This window comes from Liolophura sinensis, chromosome 11 (assembly GCF_032854445.1).
Source record: "Liolophura sinensis isolate JHLJ2023 chromosome 11, CUHK_Ljap_v2, whole genome shotgun sequence".
Taxonomy (NCBI): Eukaryota; Metazoa; Mollusca; class Polyplacophora; order Chitonida; family Chitonidae; genus Liolophura; species Liolophura sinensis.
Genome location: NC_088305.1, coordinates 3,043,124 through 3,070,702, shown reverse-complemented (window position 1 = coordinate 3,070,702; position 27,579 = coordinate 3,043,124). Strand labels below are relative to the sequence as shown.

Genomic DNA, 27,579 nt, shown 5'->3' with positions numbered 1-27,579 from the left:
ACCTTAACAATTATCCGTTCTAATCTATAATAGTAAGTGGGAAGGTCTGGCAGTAACCTGCGGATGGTCTTGGGTTTCCTCCGGGCGGTGCCCGGTTTCCACCCACCATAATGCGGGCCGCCGTCGTATAAATGAAATATTCATGAGTACGGCGTAAAACACCAATCAAATAAATAAATAAATAGTCTATAATAACGCTTATTTCATTTTATTTAAGATGGCCGATATCATTACTCACACAAAAGCATGTTTCCAGAGAAAGAAGACAAAGAAAGCATCCAAGGTTTGAGTTAGGGTAAAGATATTTTTCTGGTTAACATTGATCTTCATACTGTAAATTAAAAGCACAGAACCTCGTTTGAACGAAAAATTCTCGTTTTTGATCGAGAATGCATTTTCGGCGGGTTATTACAAAGCAACCATCTTTTTTATGGCCATATAACATTTATAAGTGCTTCGATCAAGTGTTACACTTCTGATACGGAAATTTACAGAACTGTGCTTGGATTTTGAAATTTGCACTTTCTTACCGTACCTCTCTGGGGCCCATTCTCCGCCTTGACGTACCAGGTCCTTTAACACATTCATTTTTTTAATGTATCACTGGGACTCCTGTTTCCTCTACGCACATACATGTAACTGACTTCGTAGTTAACAAAGGGGCCTCCGTGGCTCAGTTGGTTAGAGCGCTAGCGCAGCGTAATGACCCAGGAGTCTCTCACCAATGCGGTCGCTGTGAGTTCAAGTCCAGCTCATGCTGGCTTCCTCTCCGGCCGTACGTGGGAAGGTCTGCCAGCAACCAGCGGATGGTGAGTACGGCGTAAAACACCAAGCAAATAAATAAATAAATCGTAGTTAACATGACGACGAGGTGTCATTAGGTGTCTTCTCGTGGCCATCTCTATGTCCATGCCGCCAAAGTGGCACTCATATGTCATGTCGAAGACGTCAGATCAGCTACATCGAACAGACATCAGGCTAACCAGCCCTCTTTCGTTTCTCTAACTTCTCAGTAATGAACGCCAGCAACCATAGCTGGCTATTATTTTAAGAGTTTGGTGTGACCCGACCAGCGTTTGAAAATAAATTAAAGTCTTAATGTGACATTAAGAAATTGTTAAATAATAACACTGGAATTTATTTTAGCATTTTCGTACAGTGTGGAATTTTTAACACTTCAGAAAGTGCTCGACTGACATTATGAATGTATTCCCACCTTCATCACTGCCTACAGTGTTAGTCTTAAAGTTATTAGAGTTGTATACAACACTATCCGAAATAATGCTGGCCGCCGTCGTACAGGTGAAATATTTTTGAGTATGGCTTTAAACACAAATCAAATAAATAAGTATCATAACACGCCCCAAACAATGTGAACGGAACGCTAGGATGGAATTATCAAAGTTGTCTCCCTTAAATCGTTGGTGTCGAAGAGTTATCGCCCAATACATTGCTGATTTTACTATCAATTTCACCTAAGCAGTTGGAATCCCACCCTTTGTTTGACAATGGCTAATAAATAATACAGTAACGCCATAGACTTAAATGTAACAGAAAATATCCGGACTAATCTTATGTTTCGTAAGTTCGCACATGTGTTGAGCTGCTAAAAATGCGCCATTGTTTTATTCAGACAAATTAAGAGTGAGGCTGGGCAGAGGAAACCGAGCAGAGCCCGACGGAAACACACGGCCATCGGCAGGCTGCTGGAGGACTTTCCCATGAGGACCGGAGAGGAAGGCTGCATGAACTGGGCTTACATTGACCTCATTGGTGAGTAGCTCAATTCTAGGGATAGTTTTAAAAGACAGAGCAACACTACAGCAAGTGTATATGTGAAGTTTAAAAAAGCATACCTTCTGACTTTGTGATGTTGCAAAACTGAGATATTGCAGGTTAAAGTAAGCAAAATTGCGCACACTGAGAGAATTAAAATTTAAACCAATAGCGCGCGAGTTATTTCTCTGCTGACATCACCCGACTTCTGTTTTGCCTATTAGCCTTTAATTAGCTTGGGGGAAGAACGTCGTGCTTCCGTTTTTCATTAAGATGGAGTATCTCTGACTTCGTAAGAATTCAGGGTCAAAAGTTGATTTATAGAGTTAGCAAGCGCGCCAGAAAAAAATCGCTATTGTCCTTTGGGTCTTTTTCCACAAATAAGGGAAAATTATTTGTTGTCCGTTCTTTAACAATCTAGCCCTCCTGCTCCGTACGGCGCATGTGCCGCTCCCTTCCATCATTTCCACCACTAGATACGACTGACCTGTGCGACTGGCACATAATTTTAATCCGCATTCAGCGATGAAGTTGTTCCAGGTGATGGTTAGAATCATGTTGTGCATACTTTTGATAAAAAGAATGAATATGTATAAGATATATGAAGGGCCTAATATGAGGAACAAAGGTGGAGACAGAGTGTTCGTATTTTCTGACATCACTTCCTGCCTTATCGCAGTGTCCTCGATATTGTTAAAGATTTCTGTACGAAGTTTGCTAGTTGTGGCAAACGTAAGAGAGTGACGCACACGCTGTAAAGAGTGTGTCTAGCCCTACCAACTCGCTGTTCTTTTACCTTCAAGGTGAAATCGCAGTGAATTAAATATCGCACAGCGAGAATTAAAGTTAGGATAATGAGACAATGTGTTACATCCTCATTTGTAATATTATTACGCAATATATACCAAGGTGGTCCCAAATACTCACCATACAAAAGTTATTTTGACGTGTCTCTTTCTCTATGAAGATAAACTGAAAAATATTAAACACCACATTTACAACAAATTTAAAATGTTTTGCACTCTTTCATCTGAACTTTAAGTAATTTTCATGTCATCTCCGTCCTTAAAGTCAACCCTTGAATTTAGTCCAGTACCTCGACCCTTCTTACCTCCCCTGTCCTAACAACATGTAGGATCCAGCACTGACTACCGCCATGGCCTATCTTGCCGCTGTTTCATTGAGTGAGACATTCTCGGGGCAGTGGAGCTGAATTCAAAGTTTGAAAACTGCCATGGAGATACTCTCCTTATGCAGAGGACCGCTGCCGTAAGTCTACTACGATAACCGGTAGGGTACCGTTAGGTTAGGACGGCCTGGTATAGAGAGACTACCATGGGCAGTGTAAGCGCTTTAGAATTCTCCGGTCAGAAGCATTGCTGTGCTGTGATAGAACCTATGTTGAACAGTGCGCCACGTTAATGCCACATGGGAATCCCTTCTAGGTTTGACACATGTGAAGGATACAGGCCTATGTGAACATAGTGTAATCGTGGCAGTTTTTCCATCTTCAGGTATAGCAATAATTTCGAAAAAGAAGTATTTTCCATATCCCGTTGGTCAAAACAGCAGTGTTGTCCAAACACACTTTCAAACAATCCGCCTGTTTGGGTTGAAGAAAAATAAATTCTGCTTTTCTTACTTTGGTTGTGTACGACAGATTTGTTTCCGCTTTGTAGACAAATTAAGGTAACAATTAGATAAATTTGATAATGATGATACCGATACCTGTACGTTGTATATGGCCATGTCAGTGAGGGATTCCCCACAGCCTTGATTTATAAATAGCTGACCTGTTTGGGAAAACGAGGCTGTCATGATTTAAAGAGAGATTTGCCAACAGCCAATGAGAAGCTTGGAAGCAGTGGCGATGACGTTTGCAGGACTTCATAAACCTACTCCTTAATAGCCCATGCGCACTGTCTACGTTCGTTTAATTACATCACTGCCACCAGTAGCCAACTTTGTACAGAAATCTTGAACAACGCCGTGGTGACTAGGCTCACGGTGATGGGACAGGAATTGATTTCATCATTCGTTGATGAAGGCACCACTATGCAAATGGAGCAGCAAATATATTCATTGTTTTGATGATGACTCTGAACCCTTGATATCGCCAGAAGAATAGGTTCGCGGAACATTCTACAATGAAGGGTGGACATCAGACAACAGGACTTGAACATGGACAGATTTCAAAAATGCAACATGACTTCTAGTTCCGTAGTATATTCAGTATGGCCAAAACCTGACTGTAGTATCCAAAGGTGCTTGTGATTAACCTGTAACTAACAGTTGTAGATTTTCTAGGGATACTTACAGTGCGTTCCACTCAAAGCGTTGTTTGACAGATCTCAAGATATTCGATCTTTCGAGATGAAATCGTGGGTCTACTCTCTCCCAGCAGCAAAGCACACAAAGATGGTTAAAGAATTATCACGCAGATGCAGTTGCTCTCTACTGGACGAAATCAAATGAGCCTCCTGTCCAGTTTGTTTAGCTTGGTGCAGATGGCAGCACACTTAGAAGAGCAATCAAAAAACTTGACCAAAGAATCTTTGCCTTACACAAGATGAACCTCGATGCTGCAGTCGTGCATTAGGAGCTCTAGATTGTACACAAACAGGAGTCTTCCTCCAGAAATAGCAGTGTTAATCCACAATCATTCATTTATTCATTTATTCTTCCAGAAGTAATGCTTGGAGAGGAACAGAAAATAACTGTAAAGGTGATGAAACCTTAATGAAAAGGTGCAAAGAAATACTCTTCTTATAAGGAATGTTCTTCCAAATCAAAAAGTGTTACGCTTGACAGACATCCACCGGGCAAAACGTCCACAAACAATCATGATTCGGAGTGAGGGTGAGGAGAGAAATCTGTTCCTTTATCCAGACAGCTTGACCACACAACTCACCAATGACTGCCAACATCCAGAGTTCTGCAATTAAAGCCGCCGTAGAATTAAGAAGTCAAATCAAAGAGCAAGATGTTGATTAAATTTCCCTGACAGTCCCTGACAGATAAATGAGAGTGTGAAAGTCTCTCTGAAAGAATCAGAAGTCTTGCAGTTTCCTTTGGTGTTGGAGGTCAAAGGCCCCTAGTATGTGTCATTTGGAATTTACCGTTTGGATATTGAGAACTGTAGTCAACACTTATTTGTTAACACAGCCACGATAGAATGCCCTAAAATGTTACAAAACATAAACCTCGTGTCTTCTGTCGTTTTCTGCCTGCAAAGAAAACTTCTGATGCAGTCATTCTCGCCCATGTAACTCACCCCTCTCCCAACCCAGAGAAGGCTAAAATGTCATCTTTAGTCAACAAATCTGCCATTACGTTTGAAAAGATTAGTTTGAATTGGTTAAGGAAATATACCCAAAAGTAAACACTCTGTTCCTGAGTTCAGTGGGGGTTCAAATTGCACTGTTATTGTTAGCACTGTTATAGCACTGTATGACTGTTGACAATATTTGATTTAGCACATTCAACACTAAATGTGTTTATAAAAGGGGGCATAACCCATACAAAGATACCCATCATACAAAGCTAGCGAGGTCTATCATAGCAAAACGAGAGCTTTAAGACATCTACAAACTACCACTACACAGGATACATCTGATATTGTGCGTGTTTTACATTTACATTTAGATATCTCTTTTGATGTCGTTTATAACTGTTGTCAAGTCGAAAAATTCAGTTAAATTACAAGAAAGCACCTGGTTTATGTTTATTTTCAATGAAAGACTAGTATTCAAAGTATCTTAAACCCACATTTTTGGGGTATTTTTACAACGCAATAAAAGTTTAGTTAAACTGGCTTTTGACAACACTTCAACTCGTCCACATTATGGAGAGAAAAGTGAAGCAATCTTTACTCGAGCTCTTTACGTCGGAGGTATTTTCCGTGTTATCGGCATAACTGTTGCTATACAGTAGGTCTACCATCATTTACAAGGATCGTCGGCTCAGTATCGGCGGATTCGCCGCGGGCGGTATAACCTCGGTTGTGCTGTGCTGTATAGAATGTACATGGCCAGTGTGAAAGGGTTGACCTGTGATCCAGTTGAAATCTCTTGTAGATGCAGTGGGAATCTTGCCGATCTGGTTATCATGCGCGGATGCCAGAGAAAAGAGCATTCTCTGATCTACAAATGAGCCAAATTAAAACTCTTCAATCATATCATTTGTGATAGGGCCTATATTTAGAGAAAAACAATTTACATCAGAACATATAATTTTAAACGTTATCCGATGAAATGTCTTCTTTTAGTTCAAATAAACCATCGGCATCCGGAAGATTTATTTTTCATCAACTCTGATATTTGTTATTTACAAACTGCCTGCTAAACACTAAAATGAACACTGTACACGGTAGGCCTGCATAGATATGTATATCTTGAACATATGTATATCTTTTACAACATGACTAATGCATGGCCGAGACAGTATGCTGTACTGTCCAACATTGTTTATTTAAAGTTGAATATTACACGGCTCGTAAAGCATCTGGTTTTACATCAGTGGTGGTCAGTAAATGGCACACCTGTGGCAAACGCCTGTGCCACAACACTGTGTGAGAATAATCCCTTATCCACGACAATGTACCCTTAACTAAATGATTTAAAACGATCTCAAAGTGATGTCTTATGTAGTAGTTAGGTGTTAGCTATCACTTCGTAGAGTGAATGGGTGAAGACAACGTCACATCTTAGACCGCGCAGCCAAGGTGCAAAAAGCGCTTGATTGGATAAAACTCACAAGATGGCTATCTCGATTAACGCCAGCCATTAGTTCATGTATTGTCATTTGGTTTCACCTCTTATTAGGCGAAATCACGTCGGAAAAATAAAGCATGATACTTTTTACAAAGATTGAGCATTCTGCTTGTGGAATACATTGTCCAACCATTTCCACAGGGTACAACGTACTGAGTATTTTCATCTATAAGACTGGCCCTATAGGACTGTCAATCTCTATATACTGTCCAACCTTTTCTGTAAGAAGTATGACTTGACCCTACATGTCAGTCGGGTCAACCGTCTAGGCTTGATAACTGATAACTGATGAGAGACACCTTTGTCCCAGTGCTAACCACTAGACCACGGATCGCGCCCCCTTGAAACACGGAGATGAAGAAAAATCTCAACAGGTTGCCGATCAGCTGAAAGTGCCAAAACAGAGAGCTGACATATCGAGTTCGAAAATGGTTTCACAAAATCTCACCCCATTTATGTCCACTGAAGTAGTAATTCAGTTGTCTGTACTATGTTTTCCCTCTCAAAACATCATCTTGACAGACTTTGTTTTGTGGTTTGTGGCATTTATTTTGCACTTGTTCTGAGTATGACGTTTTTTGTGAAGCACAACAACGACACACGTACCCGTCGATTTTCCTGCTGTAGAGGCTTTATTGAATATACAACACTTATTCATGTATAGGCGATATCTGAATATGTAATGTTAACAAGTTGCATGAGTACCAAACCAGCTGTGTGAATTAAACTGGTAGTTTCAAACATTTCGGATTTCCTGCATTTTTTGTCGGATACATCTGGGAAAAGTTATATTAGTCCCAGGATACATGAATAGTATACAAATCTCTGGTACTGTAATGCACGCCTGAGATCAGTAGCGGAATGGTTTGGGCAGCTTTATGTGGGAACGTGCTCCGCCACACCTTAATGCCTAATCCTGTTAGTGTACGCTCATTATGTCGATAAACCAGATTTATCCACACTTTGCTCTATGTGGGCATATTTGGAACAGAAAGTAACACATACGAGGTTTCTTTTTTTTGTTCAGTATATTTATTTATTTGATTATTCGAATATTTCACTTTTTCCACGTTTATGGTGGGAGGAAACCGGGCACAACCTGCGAAGACTCACGATCATCCGCAGGTTGATGACAGGCCTTCCCACGAACGACCTGACAGGAAGCCACTACGAGCTAGATTTGAACTCATAGCGACCCCATTGCTTAGATGCTCATTGTGCTGCTAACCATTCGTCCACGGACGGCTCCCATGGTTGGACGAGTAATGCACCTTCCGTAAGATCGCAGGAATCAATGGGTCGAAACAAACATTCGCATACCAGCCGGCGTCCAAAACAGACGTTCCGGGTCAGTAATCGCAATGCTATAAAAGACGCACAGCACAGAAAGTAAATCCAGAGCAACGATGACAATGTGATAGTGCAAGGCCAATTCGCAAAAACGACGTTTAACACTAACCATCGAAGAACTAAGGGAGTATGTAAAGTATAAAATTGGGTTAGGAATCATGCAAAGTGAAGCCCCCAATAGTTATCATTGATGTTTGACGGAGGCAAGGAGTGAAGTACTCAAACCATGTACCATGCTAGTACATGTATGTAAGTTGTCGATTATCAAAATGTGTATCTCAGTTGCGCTTTGATTGCAGCTGTTCATATAGACAACGTGGTGATCTAATTCAGCACGATGAATATACACTCACTAGTCCCAGAGACACGCAGCTATTGGTTGGTTGGTTCGAGCAAATCAAAATTTCAATAAACTCTTCAATGGGCCAATTTAAAGATTTTTCCAGGCGTAGACCAAAATAAAGTTTCAACAATACCGTAATTAGTATTGGCCAGGTTATCATCTATATATGTAGACTAGACCACGTCTTGCACATCACTAGCTTCCGTTATCCATGTTTTATGTTCCGAAACATTCTTTAGTGACAGAAATAATTGGGGGTAAAAGCGCTAATGAGGCAAAACTTAAGAAGTATATTGCCCATAGTAAAATATGTAGAGGAAATCAGTAAAGACCGAGCAGGATGCGTCAACGTGAGTTTCAAATTTCATAATTAGCAAATTTTAGCGCTTTATCTATATCCGTAGCCGAGTGGTTAGCGCGCCAGCGCGGCGCAATAACTCTTGAACCTCTCACCAATGCGGTTTGTGTGAATTCATGTAGACCTCATGCTGGCTTCCTCTCGAGTCTTATGTGGGAAGGTTTGTTCATCAACTTGTACATGGTAATGGTTTTTCCCCAGGCTCTGCCCGTTTTCGTCCCACCATAATGCTTCCGTCGTCGCATAAGTGAAATATCCTTGAGTACGACTTAAAGTTTGTCTGTGGACTTTCCAAGGGAAGAATCCTTTTACAAAGAAAATGAGAATAGGTATTTTTGACTCAGAAAAAGAACTGTTTTTATAAAACGTCATCAATTTTTACATAGGAAATTTTATATTAAACATGGAATTTCTATTTTCATACGAGAAATATTTCAACCGAGGTCTCATTACCTCGCTACCTCATTACCTTGCTTCGCCACCTCCCTTCCTCGCTTCACTTCCGTGTTACCTCGCTGCCTGGTCCTGTATTAGAAAGGTCGAGGTAGCGAGATGTCCTCTATCGGCTTCCATAGTATGAGGTGGTAAAATTCTGGAATTATTTCAGCGGATAGAGGACATCTCGCTACCTCGACCTTTCTAATACAGGGCGAGGTAGCGAGCAGCGAGGCAGCGAGGTAATGAGGTAGCAAGGTAACGATGCTGCCTTGCTGCCTCGTTGCCTCGTTACCATGCATCGCTACCTCGCTTCCTCGCTTCCTTTTCAGAGAAAATTGTGCGGCACTGATTAAGCCTGGTACGAATGACTTCAAATTTGGCCTCAAAACTGCATTTTTATACGAAAATAATTGTCATAATGTACATTTCAACCAAACCTCAAAACACGTTTCTAAAATCAAGAGAACTCTTAGATTCAAGTGATGGTAAGGGTTTTGACCATGTATCTGGTAGTTTTACCTTAACGTTATTCATTATACAAAATGAAAATCTGGAGACCAGAGCCCGTATTTATCAAGCAACTTAAGACTTAGGTCATAAATTGTAAGTCCTTACGTTGTTCTGCAGTAAGGTATCTGGGTACTAAACGTTCTAGACGTAAATATTTTAGTTATAGCAGTGTTTGACTTAAGTCTCAAGACGTTCGGTAAATACGGGTCCGTGCAAGGATTAAACCCAGGTCGGGTTGGCACACGACGTTAAGAACGACTTATGGGAACCTGCGAACGCGAATTCATCATCATAAAACAAACTTGTTAAGTCGTGTGGAATCATGGCAGATGTGAGTCTGAAGGAATCGTCCGTGATCGTCCTTGTACAAACACCAGCTGTGATCAGTTGCGATCTTAAACAAATCCTGACTACCCTAATAGGATGCTCAACCTTTTCGCATATGAAACAGATATGTTCACGGCAATTTATGCACATTTTGCATTTGGTTTTGGAGATAAAAATACATTGGTTGGATTGGTCAACTTCAGGGCTTCACAAAAAAGTATAATATTATTAGTCTACATGGAATAATGCCTTCAGGGTATGCTTAAATAAACACCTTGCAAATATGCGAAAGGGTAGAAGAATTACAGTAATGTTAATTGGTCCGCCCTTACTTCATGAGCCACTTACGAGCTTCGCTGACGGTCTTCATGATATGTCTGCACATTTGTCACGGTGTACCTTTGATTTCATCTGATCACAAAAATAACCCTGGATAAATTGTATCATTGCGTCGAAACAGACATCCGTATACCAGCTGTCAATCAATATAGATGTTCCAGGTCAATAATCAGAAGGCTATCAGAATTTCCAAAACAGTGTTTAACACAGACCACCAAAGAACCATGAAAGTATACAAAGTGCGACGGAATCATGATGGAATCGACGGAATACAACAGGGAATCATACAAAGAGAAACAGTCAACACCTTTAGTGGTGTTGACCATGCTAGTATATAAATTGTCGATAACAAAATATGTATCTCCCAATCCTGCATGGTCGATGGTACAGTTAACCCCAATGCTTGGGTTTCAACTGGAGTAAATCTGCCAGGATTGAGCATAGTCAAATTGTCGGTTAGTCGCAACTCTGCTGTGACTGGATCGTACATTTTTTCTTGCCGAAGATCAGTGTTTTGTCTTGGGCACTGTTTCCTCCACCTAAGGAAAAACCTAAAACGTATAAACCTAAATTTTTTTCCCGCAAACTACATACGTGGGAGTATATCGTTCTCGGTCACTCAATAGAGCGGCCGCCGTGAGTTCAATTAATGCTGGCCTCCTCTCCGGCTGTACATGGGAAGGTCTGCAGCAACATGCGGATGGTCGTGGGTTTCTCCCGGACGGAGCTAAGTTAAACAAGCCTACTTTTGGACCCTATTCAGTTAAAATTTTGAACACCTCATAATTGTTACATTATGACAAAACTGTCAGAATTTAATCTTCCAGTATCCAACTCGAAGCACTGTGACGAGATATGTAACTTTGAGGTAAGGTAGACAGGGCATTGTGGAATCATTCCCAGTGCCTGAAACAGAGTACAGTCAATAGTGTTGCGCGGGCGCCTCGTTGTGTCGTGATGTCATACCTTATGTCCGCTGTCTCTAACCAACCAAATGGCTTCGCCTGGCACCTGTCATATCCAGTTACATGTTGTATAACTCCAAATCGTGTAGCACCTTCTTCTATAGCTACAACTCAGGTTCGCAACTCCGGTATAAACTAGATGCCGCTCACGGCAACGACACTCTCAGAATCTTCCTTTCATAATAACCTTGTCTTACCCTCTGGGAATCCCAGGAGTCATTGGGGGAATACAGACAGAAACAGGACATTCTTTTTCCGCTGCATGTGAGACTTGGGCATGGGTGAAGACTGATTAGACTGTTATGTTCATGTTAATTCGATTCTTTGGAAGCCAGGTAAGACTGACGCTAGCAGAGGTGATCATCTCGAACATCCCCCTGGAAGTTCCATATGCTCTAACTCTTGTATTCACAGCACCTTATCTGCTGTATATATACTCTATATTGTTGGAGATTCGACTCTAACATTGTTGGAGAAGTGAGCATGCAGTATAACAGTAGCCATATGAAACCCTCGATGGCATGGAATAATATCACGAGACACTCGACCGATGGGACTGTGCCCGTGGCGATGTCGTTCAGGAATATATTCGCAGGGTGCCTGGGCCTACTCGTCATCACCGGCAGCATCGGCAATGGTTTGGTTATCATTGTCACAGCAATAGATAGAAAACTGCGAACGCTTTCGCACAACTTAATCGCTGCTCTCTCCATTACAGACTTAATAATCTGCGGCTTCTTTTTGCCGATGTGTGTGATTCGCATCCTGGACATCGATAAAAACAGGCGCGTGTGCTTTCTGACATCATTCCTTTCTCCCATATTGACCATTCTGTCGACACAGATACAGGCCATTCTCAGCGTGGCTCGTTACAAGATCACGACGTCTCGAAGAAAAATGTCGCCGACGTTCCACAAAGTGGTTTATGGAGCCCTGGGACTCTGTGTCATTTTCGATGCGGGGTTGTATTGCACCTTTGTGGTTCCAGGAGGAAACATTAAATATAACCCTTACCTGGGACTGTGCACTCGGGAGAAGCCAGTGTTTCCTGGTCAGCCCATCAGTTTCGTTGTGCTATTTTACCTAGCTGCTGTTATTGCCATCATATTTTACATTAAAATCAGACAATTTGTCGCCAAGTATTCCTTTTCCCTCAACAGAAAGCAGCAACGTCAAAACAGACTCACCAGACTTCTCTTTCGTTTATTCATCGCCTGGACAACCGGATACAGTTTTGTCATCCTTATTCGCTTTTTGGACCGACAGGTCAGCTTTTCACCGCTTATGTACCAAGCAGCTTATTTCATTCTCTGGGCAAATTCCTGCGCCAACCCCATCATGTACAACTCGAACAACGAGGAATTCTCCACGGCGTTCAGAAATCTCATGGGAAAGAGAGAGCCTGGTGAACAGTTTAAGGGTCAGCTGCTATCTACCAGTTCTTCTATGTTGACACGAAGCAAAAGTGAGACCAAGAGCATAAACAAGACTAAAAACGAAATTTGAGGTACTGAAGGGAACATTTCGTCGGGGGTTCAAGTGATCAAGATCAAAATCAACGGTTGTGATGAAACAGACTCCATTGCAGTAACTAACATCTGCGACAAAATAAAAATTATCACTTCATAGTGACGTACACATTTAACAATTATTTTGATGGGTACGACAAGAAAGCATATCGGGACATAGATTGAGATGGTTTTTTTAAAGTGCATACTGTTTATTTTTCAGTGTATACTGTAAAAAAAGGTGGTAACTTTACCAATATATAAACAGTAAATACGGCTAACATTTGCGTGATTTCCATTTACGATGGATTTCATTGTACATGTGACAGTCATGTGAGCCGGAACAATAAAACTACATCTACTTTCACTTTACAGCTGAAACGTTAGCGGAGATCACTGTAAAACTGTACTGCACAGTTCTACATTGTACAGTGTTAACTCGCGTGCCAAACCCCAATTATGCGTGTGTGTACTGTAAAGTTACAGTGTGTGTGCTATAAGGTTACAGTGTGTATACTATGAGGTTATAGTGTGTGCATTATAAGATTACAGTGTGTGTACTGTAAGATTACAGTGTGCGTAGTGTAAGACTGCAGTAATGCCGGATGCTGGTTTATGATGATTAATGTCGTAAAACTAAATAGAAGATATTAAATATATTTATTCCTATATATTACTTTGGAAATGTAATAATTTAGATATATTACATGACATTCTGTTTCTATTGTCAAGCGTATAATAACTGAAATAAGCGATCGAAATCAGAAAAGATGTGACGTTAAAGCGGCGAAGAACACTTTACGTGCAGTGTGATGTTTACGGGTCTGTGATGTTTACGGGTCTGTGAGGCGAAGAGGTCCGCATCAGTCGGAATTAATCCAAGCCACCCAATATAATCAGGGGACTTCACCGAGGAAAACTTCCGTCTGAACAAGTCTACATTCCGTGATGGAGAAGGCCGTTAAGTTAGGTAAAAGTCTCAACTTCACGGACGGGAGGCTTTACACTGACGGACGACTTCATCGAACCTCTCTAAACAACGCTGATGAAGGACAAGAGGTTGGACTTTCTATTAAACAGAAATGCAGATCATCTCGTCGACTGCAAGTCTAGTTTTCTTAAATAACAGCCTTGATTGCACCTAAATTCGCAAACTTTATCAGGAGGCCCATACCGCAAGTAACACCCCACCCCCCACCCCCCAAACTTCAAATCACCTTTTCTTGATCCCTGAATAGATTAACAGATATATCGATGAACTATCGACGGTGTAGCAGGTGTGTTGCCAGTTTGTATTTTTTACATATATCCTGTATGGTCACTTACATGATAAGTAATAATATATGTATTAGAGATAGTGCCAAGAACGATGTTCAGTGGTTGACATTCATATTCATGCGGTTGGCAAATTTTAATAGTAAACACACTGTCTATCTGCTGACTAAATTATCGATATTTGTGTCTCTGCGCGTAAGCGAGATACACTGTTACGTCCCATAGTTATAACTCATTTGACGAAAACTGCTGTATACCAGTTGGCCTGATTAACGTGGACTAGATACATGTATAGGCCCTCAAATCTGATGACCACTGGATCAACTGACTGCTGTTAGACAGGAGCGCAGTTTATAAATGTCCGAATGTAAAGGAATCGATTAACCGGTTCTGGTCAATTTACATACTTCAATGATTTCATTCTTTTGTTTTTATTTGCATGTATATCCAGTCCGCCAGTGTACGAAAACGAAAAGTATGCAGTCTAAAATTTGTTTTTGGAAGATAATTAGGCCTATATAACTGCACTTGCACTCCCTAGAGTTCAATACTCTTGTAGCTTTTAGTAATAAATGCTGTACTCTGACACAAAAGTCTGCTCCGTCGACTTGATAATGTATTATCCAATCGTAGCAAGCTATTTACTTCAGAGCGTGACAACTTTTAGCCGCATCTGTCAATCATCCAGCAAGTAGTCTTGCAACAATGTATTATTTTGAGCATATAGCTACACAACCTGTAACATTGTTCGAGATGGCACCAATTGCCCAAAAAACTGTCTGTATTAGCTCCTGAGTGGACTTATGTCCCTTTCATATATATTCTATTGCTATAGGGAATACATCGCAAGCGGCTTTGCGATTATACTTGTTTTTTTTTTTTTTGCGGGGTCTCCGTGGCTCAGTTGGTTAGTTCGCTAGCACAGCGTAATGACCCAGGAGCCTCTCACCAATGCGGTCGCTGTGAGTTCAAGTCCAGCTCATGTTGGGATCCTCTCTGGTCGTACGTGGGAAGCTTTGCCAGCTAGCTGCGGATGGTCGTGGTTTTCCACCGGGCTCTGCCATAATGCTGGCCGCCGTCACATAAGTGAAATATTCTTGAGTACGGCGTAAAACACCAATCAAATAAATAAATTTATTTTTTGCTGAATAGTGTTTTATATTTGTGTTAGTGTAAATTGATTTTCATGTTGGAGTAATTGTTCCAGTTTTATGTATGAAATTGTCTTCGCTTGACGTAGAGGGATAACAGGTAAATATAAACGTTGAGTCCTTTTTTGTATTTAAAGAATTTAAAACCGGACATTTTCACTTCCGATTTATTGCTGTGGAAGCCGAAGTTAATTACAGGAAGCTTACAATAACCAATATTTATGCTCCAAATGATAAGTCAGAAAGAGAACTGTTCTTATCTGCCGGGACAAAACCAATAAACAGTAGGTGTGGGTATTCATATTGACATATATCTTAAAAGTTTATGAAAGAACCTCTCTTTCTCGTCAGTAGCCATACATGATCTACCAGTTGTGGCAAACCTTGTTGATATTTGGAAGGAGTTAAATCGTCGCAAGTAAACTTTTACGTGGAGAAAAATAACGATTTTTTTATTGATTTTTGGTTACCCCTCCCCACTTTAAAAGAATCACTAAATCAACAATTATACAACCACGCAATAAATCTGACCATAAAACTGTGTCTTTAGAAATTGACTTCGGAGAGTGCATATTTAAGCTCAATTTTTGGAAACTAAATAACCAGTTATTAAATAACGAGGAATACTTTTCTAAACTAAAAGATCTTGTCTATGTGAAACAGCTTGGAACCACAAAGATATTGGGAATGGTTGAAATTTAGTTTAATGAACTTTTCCATACCATTGATGACTCGACCCAAGCCGCTGTTTTAGAAAAACGTCTGGTTGAATCTTTATCAATGTTACACAAACATGCAGCTGCAAGAAATCTTCACCTACTACAGATTTACAGAATGAATTCATATGGTTCAACATGATCTTGACAAGTTATATGAATTAACGAAAATCACATGGTGTGTGCCATGGTCAGATGAGCCGAAGAGAGTGGACAAAGCACTAAATATTCTTTGAACCTAAACCGTATGAGATGGTTCAAAAACACATTACCACGCTACTAGACGATAGAGGATACGAGCTTACCAGCCAAACGGAAATAATTAACCACATGCAGGATTTCTATTCCGAATTATACAAATCAAAACAACCTGCACGTTTGGTGCTGCATGCAGGCAGAGCATTTAGGGACACATTTAAAGATGTTACGTAGAATTATCAGATCATGACAGATATTTCCTTGATTCTCCAGCATACAAGAATAATTCTCTATAAGATGACACGAGAAGGTCTGCCAGCAACATGCGTATGGTCGTAGGTTTCTCGCGGGCTTTGCCAGGTTTCCACTGACCATAACGGTGAACGGTGCGTAAAACACCAATGAAATCAATAAATCAATGAATAAAACACTAGCTGATATATTCAGTGGTTTGATTTTTTGTTTAACGTCATATAAGAATTTTCACTTACAGGTATGGATGTGATGCGGGTCAGTTTTGTGGAGGGTGGAAAACGGATTCCCGGGCTTAAACTATCGACCGTTACAAGTTACTGATGAACTTTGCACAGGGTGCATATTTGTGGCGGATAGGTGCTCTTCTACGAATGTTAGACCACACAAACAGCCACACTAACGTTGCGACCGCTCACTGTCTGCAAGGCCATAAGAAGAGTGAGTGAGAGAGAATTTATTAAAATTCTCATGACCTCTTTTGAGCCCACACCTCTTATGCAAACTCCTTACAGTGTATGCATCGATCTTTGCTTGTCATCACTGCCACCACTAGCCAATTTTGTACAGAAATCTTTAACAGCGCCGAGGTCATTGGGATCACAGTAATGAGACGGGAATTGATGTCAGAAAACACAAAAACTCTGGCTCAATCTTTGGCTATAATAATACAAAAAACACATGCAGTCCCTTCATCTAAAGTATTCGCAAGATCCCTCTAACCAATACTTGAACCATTTTAAAGATGAATGACACCAGTGGTGGGGCTAAGTTAAACAAGCCTACTTTTGGACCCTATTCAGTTAAAATTTTGAAGACCTCATAAATGGTGCCTTGTGACAAAAGTGTCAGAATTTAAACTTTAAACCAGTATCAAACTCGAAGCACTGTGACGAGATATGTAACTTTGAGGTAAGGTAGACAGGGCATTGTGGAATCATTCTCAGTGCCTGAAACAGTGTACAGTCAATAGTGTTGCGCGGGCGCCTCGCTGTGTCGTGATGTCATACCTTATGTCCGCTGTCTCTAACCAACCAAATGGCTTCGCCTGGCACCTGTCGTATCCAGTTACATGTTGTATAACTCCAAATCGTGTAGCACCTTCTTCTATAGCTTATAGCTACAACTCAGGTTCGCAACTCCGGTATAAACTAGATGCCGCTCACGGCAACGACACTCTCAGAATCTTCCTTTCATAATAACCTTGTCTTACCCTCTGGGAATCCCAGGAGTCATTGGGGGAATTCAGACAGAAACCGGACAATCTTTTCTCGCTGCATGGGAGATTTGTGCATGGGGTGTTAGCCTCCAAATGGCCAATTGCTATCGCCCTGTCCGTGTTGTATAATCGAGGCATGGTATACCACAGTCACAAAACGTGCAACATTGATAGTCCAAGACTTGTGGACAGTAATGTGGGCGATTCATGTCCGAGAATCTTTTACTGACCATCTCAGACCTGATGCAGGTCATGTTTAACTGCATGAATTTCTTGTGGTGTGTGTCACGTCCTTAATGCCCACCCGCACGAATATTTTAGGACTGGTAACACGAATTCTCATATGAAATCAAAGATTTGGCGGTGAAATATCTGGTCGACTCCTTTTGTGAAATTTTCAGAATCGACCGATTTTCAGTTTGCTCATGCCCATTGACGCACAACTGCACCTGCACGTTAATCCTTGATATACAACGTCAGCCGGATTACTGGGATGGTGTGTGCAAAATTTCATTGCGATCTGGTACATATCAAGGGAGATATCAAACTGCGTTTTGGGGGAAACTTACTTTTGTTGCACTGTTTATATTTACCCATCCATTTTTTCTCAAAGTAGATTACACCGGTTTTAACAATTTCATGAACATTCTTGGACAACATCCTAGTCCATTAGGAAGGCAGGTATATTGGAAACGATCTCCTTTCCATGGGAATCGCAGGTATTTTCTGTGTTTTGATACAGCGACTAAATAGTAGGCGTCTTTTAGGTCAACGGACGCCATAAAGCAGTCAGGCTTCATCAGTTTCACTGCAGATTGCAGAATTTCCATTTTAAAATGGTGATAGACAACCATTGTATTCAGTGGTTTCAAATTGAGAATAAGCTGGTATGACCCATCCTTTTGGGGCCTGACAAATATATTCGATATGTATTGCCCTCACAGGGCTGCATTTGTTTAATGACCCCTATATAAAGCAATTTGGATAGTTCTGTCTGAATATTATTTTCTTCTCGGTTATTAAATTGTATTTATTTCGGAGTAAAACCTTGCCCTTTGTTTATATTACCAGTGAAATCAATACATGCGCATAAAACAGTGTCAAGTATCTGATCGTCTGAGGTTAACGACTCTTCCCATTCAGAAAAGAAATTTTTTGATCTACCCGGCATCAATTCTGAAACTGATATGAGTGCAACATGTGCAGACACTTCTTACTTAGGGCATCATCATTATACTGGTCAAGTTTATCTAGGCCGGGGTCTTGTTTTTGTCCGTTTTGCCGCGACCTCTCGGGCTGTAATTATGGACACAGAGAAGGCTAGAAGAGCCGAGTACTCAGACTTTCAGTCGAATTTCATGCTGTCGCGTCTTGTCATATTTATTCCATAGTTTCCATAGGCAGCCAGCTCGATGAAATCTACTGCTGAATGTATCAGTTCATCTAAGGTTTCACGGATGACAGTTTCGGGATTCTCCCCGAGTACCAGGAGTCGATCAGTTCTGCTTTTGAAAACTGTCACCGCCTTAACAACACATAAATGAGCTCTTTGGAAACGAAAGTCGACAGGCTGGGTTGTGGCACACAACATGTTCCAAATTATCTCACCAACCTTTGGTCCGACTCCCGAGGTAAAATTCCCAGGCCTGTGGATTTTTTCCATTTTTTGTATTTTATTATCGCCAGGTTTGTTACCTTGATCATTAAGACATTAAAAATTATTTCAGCCCGTTTGTGCTTTCATTTCCAGCTGTTTGGCAATAACTGATAAACTGCTTTTGTCCTTTGATGTAGAGGAAATGTAACCATTTCAGTATACGTGGCCAGACGGGTTTTACCTGACCGGATGGCTCATATGGTAGAGCGTCCGCTTCAGGGGCGGTAGATCCTTAAAAGTTGAAGTTGTAGCTTTCTCGCTCGGGGGTCACATCGTCAAGGGGATAGTGCAACAACTGGTTAACCCGTATCTGTATAATGGCAGCTTGGGGCATGGATCAGCTTACTTGCCTTCGGTAAGTCGTCTCCATGAAGCCGCACTAGCATGACTAGATAACAGAGCGGTGGAAATCCGTCCAGCAACAAGGAGGCACACTGCACGTACATGCACTCTAAGGACTCCTTCGTCGTTATGTGACAGGGTTTAACCTCGTACTTAACAATTTCTCAAAGCACTCACTCACTCACTCGATGGGTTTCTGTTTTTTTTTTTTTTTTTTTTTTGTTTTATTTGAAAAGGGGAGAACTGTCTGTGTCAGCGACCTCGCCATACTCAGGCATATTGTCCTCCCCCTTCATCATAATCATACACCTCACCACTCTCATAATCTCTGGCCTGAAAATCCATTACTGGAGACTTCAATGACGAAAATCCGCACATTTGGGAAATCGCTTTCTCAAGCGACTTTTCACTCTGTTCGCACCAGCAGGCTGGCAAGCGGCAACAATTTATCGAATAGACCTACGCCTATCTGCTCCGTAGAAGCTCCTCTCGTTGCAACAGGAGATCAGGATTTGTTTGTTATTTCGCCTTTGTACGAAAATTACATATTTTTGTTTTTACCGGACGTTTTCCATTTTTTATCGGTATTCTCTTCAGCGCCAGATTGTACGGACTCTGTAAAGAGGGAGCAGGTAAAATCATTTACTTGATAACTTTGTATATGATAAATCGCTGGACAAAGAAATTGTTGGAGTTTCAGGACAGAGTGATAAATTACGGTGGTGTTCAGTCTCTTGCATTCAAGTTTTCAAGTCATATCCCTTGCAACATGGATAATTACAGCGCATTCAATGTGCTAAATATGACTGAATATGATACCATTGAGACGTAGAGCGCGGGGAGAAGAATCGGATCAGCGACGACAGTGTGATAACTGGCGAATGATCCAACATAACCGCTGAAATACGGCTTCCTGGCAATCGTCTTCAGATTTAGAGCGTTATTCGAACCGTATATGCAAATGCCCAAAAAGCTGTACCCCATTATTCATGTTTTCCTGTTAACGGACGTCAGTTGAAATCTGTGCGCGCTCGAGTTATTTAAAATAATACTTGGCCCTAACTTTCGTTGTAGATTGATTTGCGTTATGTACAGCTTGTGTTCCTCTGTATAAAGTATCGTCAAAGGTATTACCTAAAAAATTTTATGTACATTTTTTTGGTCAATATTTTATAAAATCCCTGATTGAGTAAATGTACGTCGACACGGGTTAGTATGCCTTTGGTTTGATGCTCATCACGTACACGTTAGATAACAAATCGAACCATGATATATGACCACAGTTTTACCGCCACACTGACAAAAGACAATCAACAATATCACTGATTTACCAGTAACTTGTACTGTATTTTACTGACCTCTTGTATGTTTACAATTAAAGTATAGGTGAATGTGGAGCATTTAAAACTGAAACAGTACATGTTGTTCGTGCTGTGGGAACTAGCCGGTATAGTAACAAACACGCCATAGACTGTGTGTGTTATACCTGAAACGTTGAAATACAGTGTGTGTGTTAAACGTGAAATGTTTGTGCTGTGGAAACTAGCCGGTACAGTAACAAACGTGCAATACACTATGTGTGTTATACATGAAATGTTGTTTGTGCTGTGGAAACCAGCCGGTAAATTAACAAACGTCCAATACACTAATTTGTGTTAAACGTGAAATGTTGGTGGTGCTGTGGAAACTAGCCGGTACAGTAACAAACATGCCATACACTGTGTGTGTTGAGCGTGAAGTGTTGTTGGTGCTGTGGAAACTAGCCGGTACAGTAACAAACACACAATACACTGTGTGTGTTAAACGTGAAATGTTGTTGGTGAGGTGGAAACTAGCCGGTACAGTAACAAACGTGTCATACACTGTGTGTGTTATACGTGAAATGTTGTTGGTGAGGTGGAAATTAGTCGGTATAGTAACAAACACGCAATACAGTGTGTGTGTTGAGCGTGAAGTGTTGTTGGTACTGTGGAAACTAGCCGGTATAGTAACAAACGTGTAATACACTGTGTGTGTTCATCGTGAAGTGTTGTTGGTGCCGTGGCAACTAGCCGGTATAGTAACAAACACGCAATACAGTGTGTGTGTGTTGTGCGTGAAATGTTGTTGGTGCTGTGGAAACTAGCCGGTATAGTAACAATCGTGCAGTACACTGTGTTATACGTGAAATGTTGTTGGTGCTGTGGAAACTAGCCGGTACAGTAACAAACGTGCAATACACTGTGTGTGTTATACGTGAAATGTTCGTGAAGTGGAAACTAGTCGGTATAGTAACAAATGTGCAATACACTGTGTGTTGATCGTGAAGTATTGTTTGTACTGTGGAAACTAGCCGGTACAGTAACAAACGTGCCATACACTGTGTGTGTTATACGTGAAATGTTGTTTGTGCTGTGGAAACTAGCCGGTACAGTAATAAACGTGCCATACACTGTGTGTGTTATACGTGAAATGTTGTTGGTGCTGTGGAAACTAGTCGGTATAGTAACAAACATGCCATACACTGTGTGTTGATCGTGAAGTATTGTTTGTACTGTGGAAACTAGCCGGTACAGTAACAAACGTGCCATACACTGTGTGTGTTATACGTGAAATGTTGTTGGTGCTGTGGAAACTAGTCGGTATAGTAACAAACATGCCATACACTGTGTGTTGATCGTGAAGTATTGTTTGTACTGTGGAAACTAGCCGGTACAGTAATAAACGTGCCATACACTGTGTGTGTTATACGTGAAATGTTGTTGGTGCTGTGGAAACTAGTCGGTATAGTAACAAACATGCCATACACTGTGTGTTGATCGTGAAGTATTGTTTGTACTGTGGAAACTAGCCGGTCTAGTAACAAACACGCAATACACTGTGTGTGTTGAGCGTGAAGTGTTGTTGGTACTGTGGAAACTTAACCCCCTGGTTACATAGCCGGTACAGTAACAAAGGTGCAATACACTGTGTGTGTTATACGTGAAATGTTCGTGAGGTGGAAACTAGTCGGTATAGTAACAAATGTGCAATACACTGTGTGTTGATCGTGAAGTATTGTTTGTACTGTGGAAACTAGCCGGTCTAGTAACAAACACGCAATACACTGTGTGTGTTCAACATTACTTAATTGCAACCTAGTCTTCCAGCCACAGCGCGGTTATGGTGGTGTCAACCCTGTCTGTGTGCACTATATAAGGACAGAAGACGTCACAACTACTGTCGTTAACTGGGATTTGGCGGATGACTTTCTACTCCTTTTGCCTGATTTCATTTAATCAGGAAAGCAGCAAGATATTGTGTTGGTCTTCATATGTACCAGTGGCCAGAACATGAATGATGGGCTTCTATGAAAGCGTAATTGAGATAGATGTACGTGGGACTTTAATTTGGAGAGTGTGGAAAAACTACACTAGTGAGGCGGTAAAACATGCAGTATTTTTCGGGGTACAACCCCTAACATTTGTTAACATCCCTTTCCCTGTTGTTGGACGCCGACGCGGGCGTACAGTCTATATGACATAAGCTTTACGCCAGCTCTGTACTTTGTACATGCGACCTAATAACGAACATTACTCCTGGTTACATTGTTCCCAATGCCTTTTCATACAAACACTGAATTTAAAACAGCAGTGTATTGGTATTTTAAAGTTGCTTCTCCACTGACATTATTTATATTATTTATTTCTTTTGCTTGATGTTGTTTTCACAACATACTTCTGAATTTTTCACTTATACAACAGCGGCCAGTTTTACGGGTGGAGGAAACCGGAGTGACCAGCATAAACCACCAACCTCTGGAAACTTACTTACAAACTTTGCCACATGTGACGTACTGATACGCACGCCATACTAACGGAAGACAAGCGGTCTTTAACGACTGTTTGGGTGAGCAAACGGCCATATGAGCGTCACCAAATCATCGTATCTCTGCAAACAATGAAATCTGGAGTCTGCAAATTCCTTGCCCAAGGACACGTGTCTGAAAGGCAAACACATTCAGCACTGGGCCACACAACTTGCTCAGTATTTACCTATCTATTTGACTGGTGTTTCATGCCGTACTTAAGAATATTTCACTCATACAGCACCGGGCAGCATTACGATGGGAGGAAACCGGACAGTGCTCGAAAGAAACTCACGATCATCTGCAGGTTGCTAGCAGATCAGCAGATGAAGAAGTCAACATGAGCTGGACTTCCTAAAAAAAGATCGATATTACATGGCACAAATATACAGAGGAAAACTAAAAATATACTGACGTCAAATTATTTACACAGCCCTTTAATGGCAACTACATGTACGGTGTACTATACATACATGTATACAATCAAACGTAAAGATTTCAAACCTGTACCGAGCACTTCTAGCAATGCTCTTCCACATCATATCTATACAGAATGTGACAAAATTACATGGAATCATACGTCGATTAATAAGAAATGGACAACAGCTCGTCAAGCCTGGCACTGGCGCATTTTCAAGCCATTTAACACTTCACGTGACGTAGGACACTTCGGCTAATATTAGTCAAATACACTTAGATTATAGAAGTAGCATATTTCGCGAAATGGCGACTAGGTTCCAAATTGACTTGACCATATTTTTGTAGCAATGAATGAGTAATACGTTGTCAGTTTGTCCAGAAAATGTCATTGCCAAGAGAGGAATGGCCAATAAACTACACAGCTTATGTCTTAAGGCGGCAATAGGTTTCCTATTACAAAAAATAACTGTAACATGGCCTCTACGGAAAGTACAGTCCACTAAAATACAGTTCATTCACATTAGATCTGGGATTACAGAGCCATTCATTTATTACAGGCTATTTGTGTGATAATGAGATACTTTTATCTATGAAATGGCGACTCAGGCCCACGCCAGACTGACCACTGTCATCCAGTAATACATGAGTACGACCCTACATGAAACACAACACAGCTTTGGCTCCTGGGCCCAGTTGCTCGAAAGTGTATTACGACCCTACATGAAACACAACACAGCTTTGGCTCCTGGGCCCAGTTACTCGAAAGTGTATTACCAGTTAAGTCGGGTATTAACTTTAGTATGGACTAAAGTTCATTGTTTCGTATTAGGGGAATACAGGTCTTAAGGTTTCAGCCCGGTGCCAGGGCCCAGTTGTTCAAAACTGTTTTAAGACCAGATTTAACTTTGAGCCAAATCTTGCAGTTTTATTCCCTGTCCAAACATAATTGTTTGACAGTATAATTAAATATGAACTAAATCTGCTGCTATTGCAACTCTATTGGTTACTGGGTTTTGTTTAAGTCGTGAATACGTAATATGACTTATTGTAATTCTCCACCCTTTTCGCATGTTAGCAAGGTGTTTATTCAAGCATATTTTGAAGGTATTATTCTGTGCTGAATGATAAAGACATACTTTTGTGAAGCCTTGAAATTGGCCAACCTAAGTAATATCGTTTTGTATCCAAAATCTAATTATTAATGTGCATAAATCGCAATGAAAGTTGCTCTTTTATATTGGCTAATACACTTTAGAACAATGGGGCCCAGTGACTTCAGGCCAGAAATGCTCCCCACTGTTCAATTCCACACACAGAGGTGCTACTATTTAGATGTTATATCATTGCAACAACCCCTGTGTCTTTTCCAGAAACCATTAAGAAACTGTGTCAATGTTGTGGACGTGGACGTGACGTAATGACCTGTTACATATTTCTGGTTAATGGCTATCTGTTGTACATAATACAATGTGTATACACTTTGATTCAACAGGAAATCAGCAACAACTGCTCAATTGTCTCCAGTCATGGCAAACAAACAAGTACGATATAGTCACTGCAAACAACTCACTGAAGTAGCAACTCACCAAAAACAGTTTCTCCTTTCAACCATCTGTATGAGTAAAATTACAAACCTTTTTTGATTCTCATTTCCAGAAAAGAAATTCTTCTAAAATAAAAGAACCTGTCCCCCATCAAACTGTAGCTAAAATTTACAACATGTACAAATCTATTAGAAGTCCCCTCATCCCTCCCCAATTCCCACCCAGCATGGACAGAGACGATCAGATCATGTACTGCAGTTCTTTTCATCACATTAAAACACATATACTACAGCTTCAAAGGTAACCATCGACAAAAGAATATCTCTGGCTGAATGATGGCTGACTGGACAGCTTGATCAAGAGTTTATCAAATATGGGCAAAAAGCTAGGTTTTACCATTGATAATATATGCTTGGTACAATTAAAGAGGCTTTGATTGAGATTTTTGCCAAAAAAAAAAAGTCCATATATGTTACCAGCAGCCTAATCAAATTTTCTGTATTTACCAAGAATAGCTCAAAATATTCCTTTTTTATAAATGTCAGATTTGCACCTGTACTTTTTATATTGATTCTTAAGTTTGAACAAGTTACAATGTGACCTGCTTTATAAATTTTAAGAACCTTATTACCAAATCTGAATGGTAACAAGTGCACAGAGGACGTAAATATGTTGTGCAAGGTAATTACTTGGACTATTCTAAAACACTCAACTGGACTTTTCATGACATGATTTTTTGCCAAACATTTCCGGTAAGGTATAGTCTCTTTCAGCCACATCTTTTGGACAACCAGATTTGAACTTCCAGTCACAGAGTACCACCAGTTATGCTTAGGCTAACAAAGACGCAGACCGTTGCGACACCGCCTCCACATCAGCTGCTGTTGATAAGCACACATGACCTTGACATATTAACAACTGCACACCTGTTCACAACAGTTGCTGTTGGCAGCTCATCTCACAAGGGTTAGAGACGGTCCTGGTGCCAGATCCAGCGCTTACAGGCATGATCAAAGGTGTGAGAGAGCCACTGTGTCTCCAGTAGGTGGTATCTGTCTTCGCTCAGGTACAGAGGCTTGCCACGCCTGAAACAAACAAACAAAGAAACAAACAAACAGGCACCCATTTACTACTTACAGTAAATGACCTAAAATTTCACCCCAATACGTCCACTAAAAGAGGTAAATAAATGTGACCATAAAATATTAGTTTTGGTGCTGAAACCTTTAGTACATTAGATCGGTATATTATCATACTACCTCCAAAACAAACCTCAAAACACTTTTTTAAGATTAATAGAACTCAGGGAAAATATACCACTTAGTCATGGGTGAAAGTTTGGCTTTATTGTGTGGTCAGTGATTCACTGCACACTCAGTATTCTGTGAACAGCTGTACACGATCAATGCACTTCATACATGTATTTATTTTACATGCACCTGTATTTGGTCAAGATGCCACAATCTGCAATCATGAAACTATTGTATTATGATTTCTGCGCCACAATTTGCGACTGTATTTCTCTGGGTGTCACTTTTGATTTTTCCCGAATTCGGCATTTCGCTATATATGATTTTTATTATCAGAATTTTAACTCAATTTTACTGACCGAAGCACAAGTAAAAGTAGAAGAATAGTTTCCATACAATTCTTGCCAGAATAATATTAGTTACAGGATTACTCACTGACAGGATATGAAGATTAGTGACGCCAAATATTTCCCTATACTGACACTGAATATAAAATGTGAAGGTACATGTGATAAATTCATTATGCAAATTAATTCAGTGCAGAAGACTGATGTACATCTGAATCACTTCACGGCATTGTCTAGTCAAGAGACACGCATGTCATTGGATGCAGGATACAGGAATATACAGGTCACCAGATCTGCAGTACTCACTTTAGATCCCTGTCCTCCTCTCCATGCTCGTCCAGGTAGACTGAGCCCCACAGGGTGGCCCTGGGGCCACGCACCACCACGATCACACTCGAGTTGACCAGCAAGAAAATACCTGTGCCTGCCCCACACTCGATGGAGTGCTGCAAAAAGAGCACAGTCAACCAGTTTGTTACACTCTTTAAAAGGAAGCAACCACCTTTAAAGGCAAAGGCCACTCTAAAAGGAAGATATATCAGATGAAAAAGCATTAAAAACTGTCCAAGAAAATAGTTGGACTTATTTTTTTTTTAGAATTTTTCTAACCGAGTAAAATTGTGTTCAAGAACTATGTTTCTTTTCAGGTCAAATCGGCGAATGCATTCATAGGTCTATATGTAGATGCATTCTGAA

The 27,579-nt window shown here is 40.7% G+C and overlaps 2 protein-coding genes across 2 annotated transcripts in view; one reads left to right on the top strand and one right to left on the bottom strand.

Annotated features, from left to right (window-relative positions):
* Window positions 1-11,748: 11,748 nt before the first annotated feature.
* LOC135477766 (histamine H2 receptor-like) lies at window positions 11,749-12,684 on the top strand. Its single transcript, XM_064757969.1, has one exon. It carries the CDS (start codon window positions 11,749-11,751, stop codon window positions 12,682-12,684), a length of 936 nt encoding a protein of 311 aa, XP_064614039.1.
* Window positions 12,685-24,457: 11,773 nt separating this feature from the next.
* The window catches only part of LOC135477765 (E3 ubiquitin-protein ligase ubr3-like), a 64,522-nt gene continuing 61,400 nt past the window's right edge, over window positions 24,458-27,579 (bottom strand). The window contains 2 exon segments of the mRNA XM_064757967.1: window positions 24,458-26,371; window positions 27,190-27,329. Of these exon segments, the coding sequence (XP_064614037.1) occupies window positions 26,254-26,371; window positions 27,190-27,329 (258 nt within the window). The 3' untranslated portion in view covers window positions 24,458-26,253.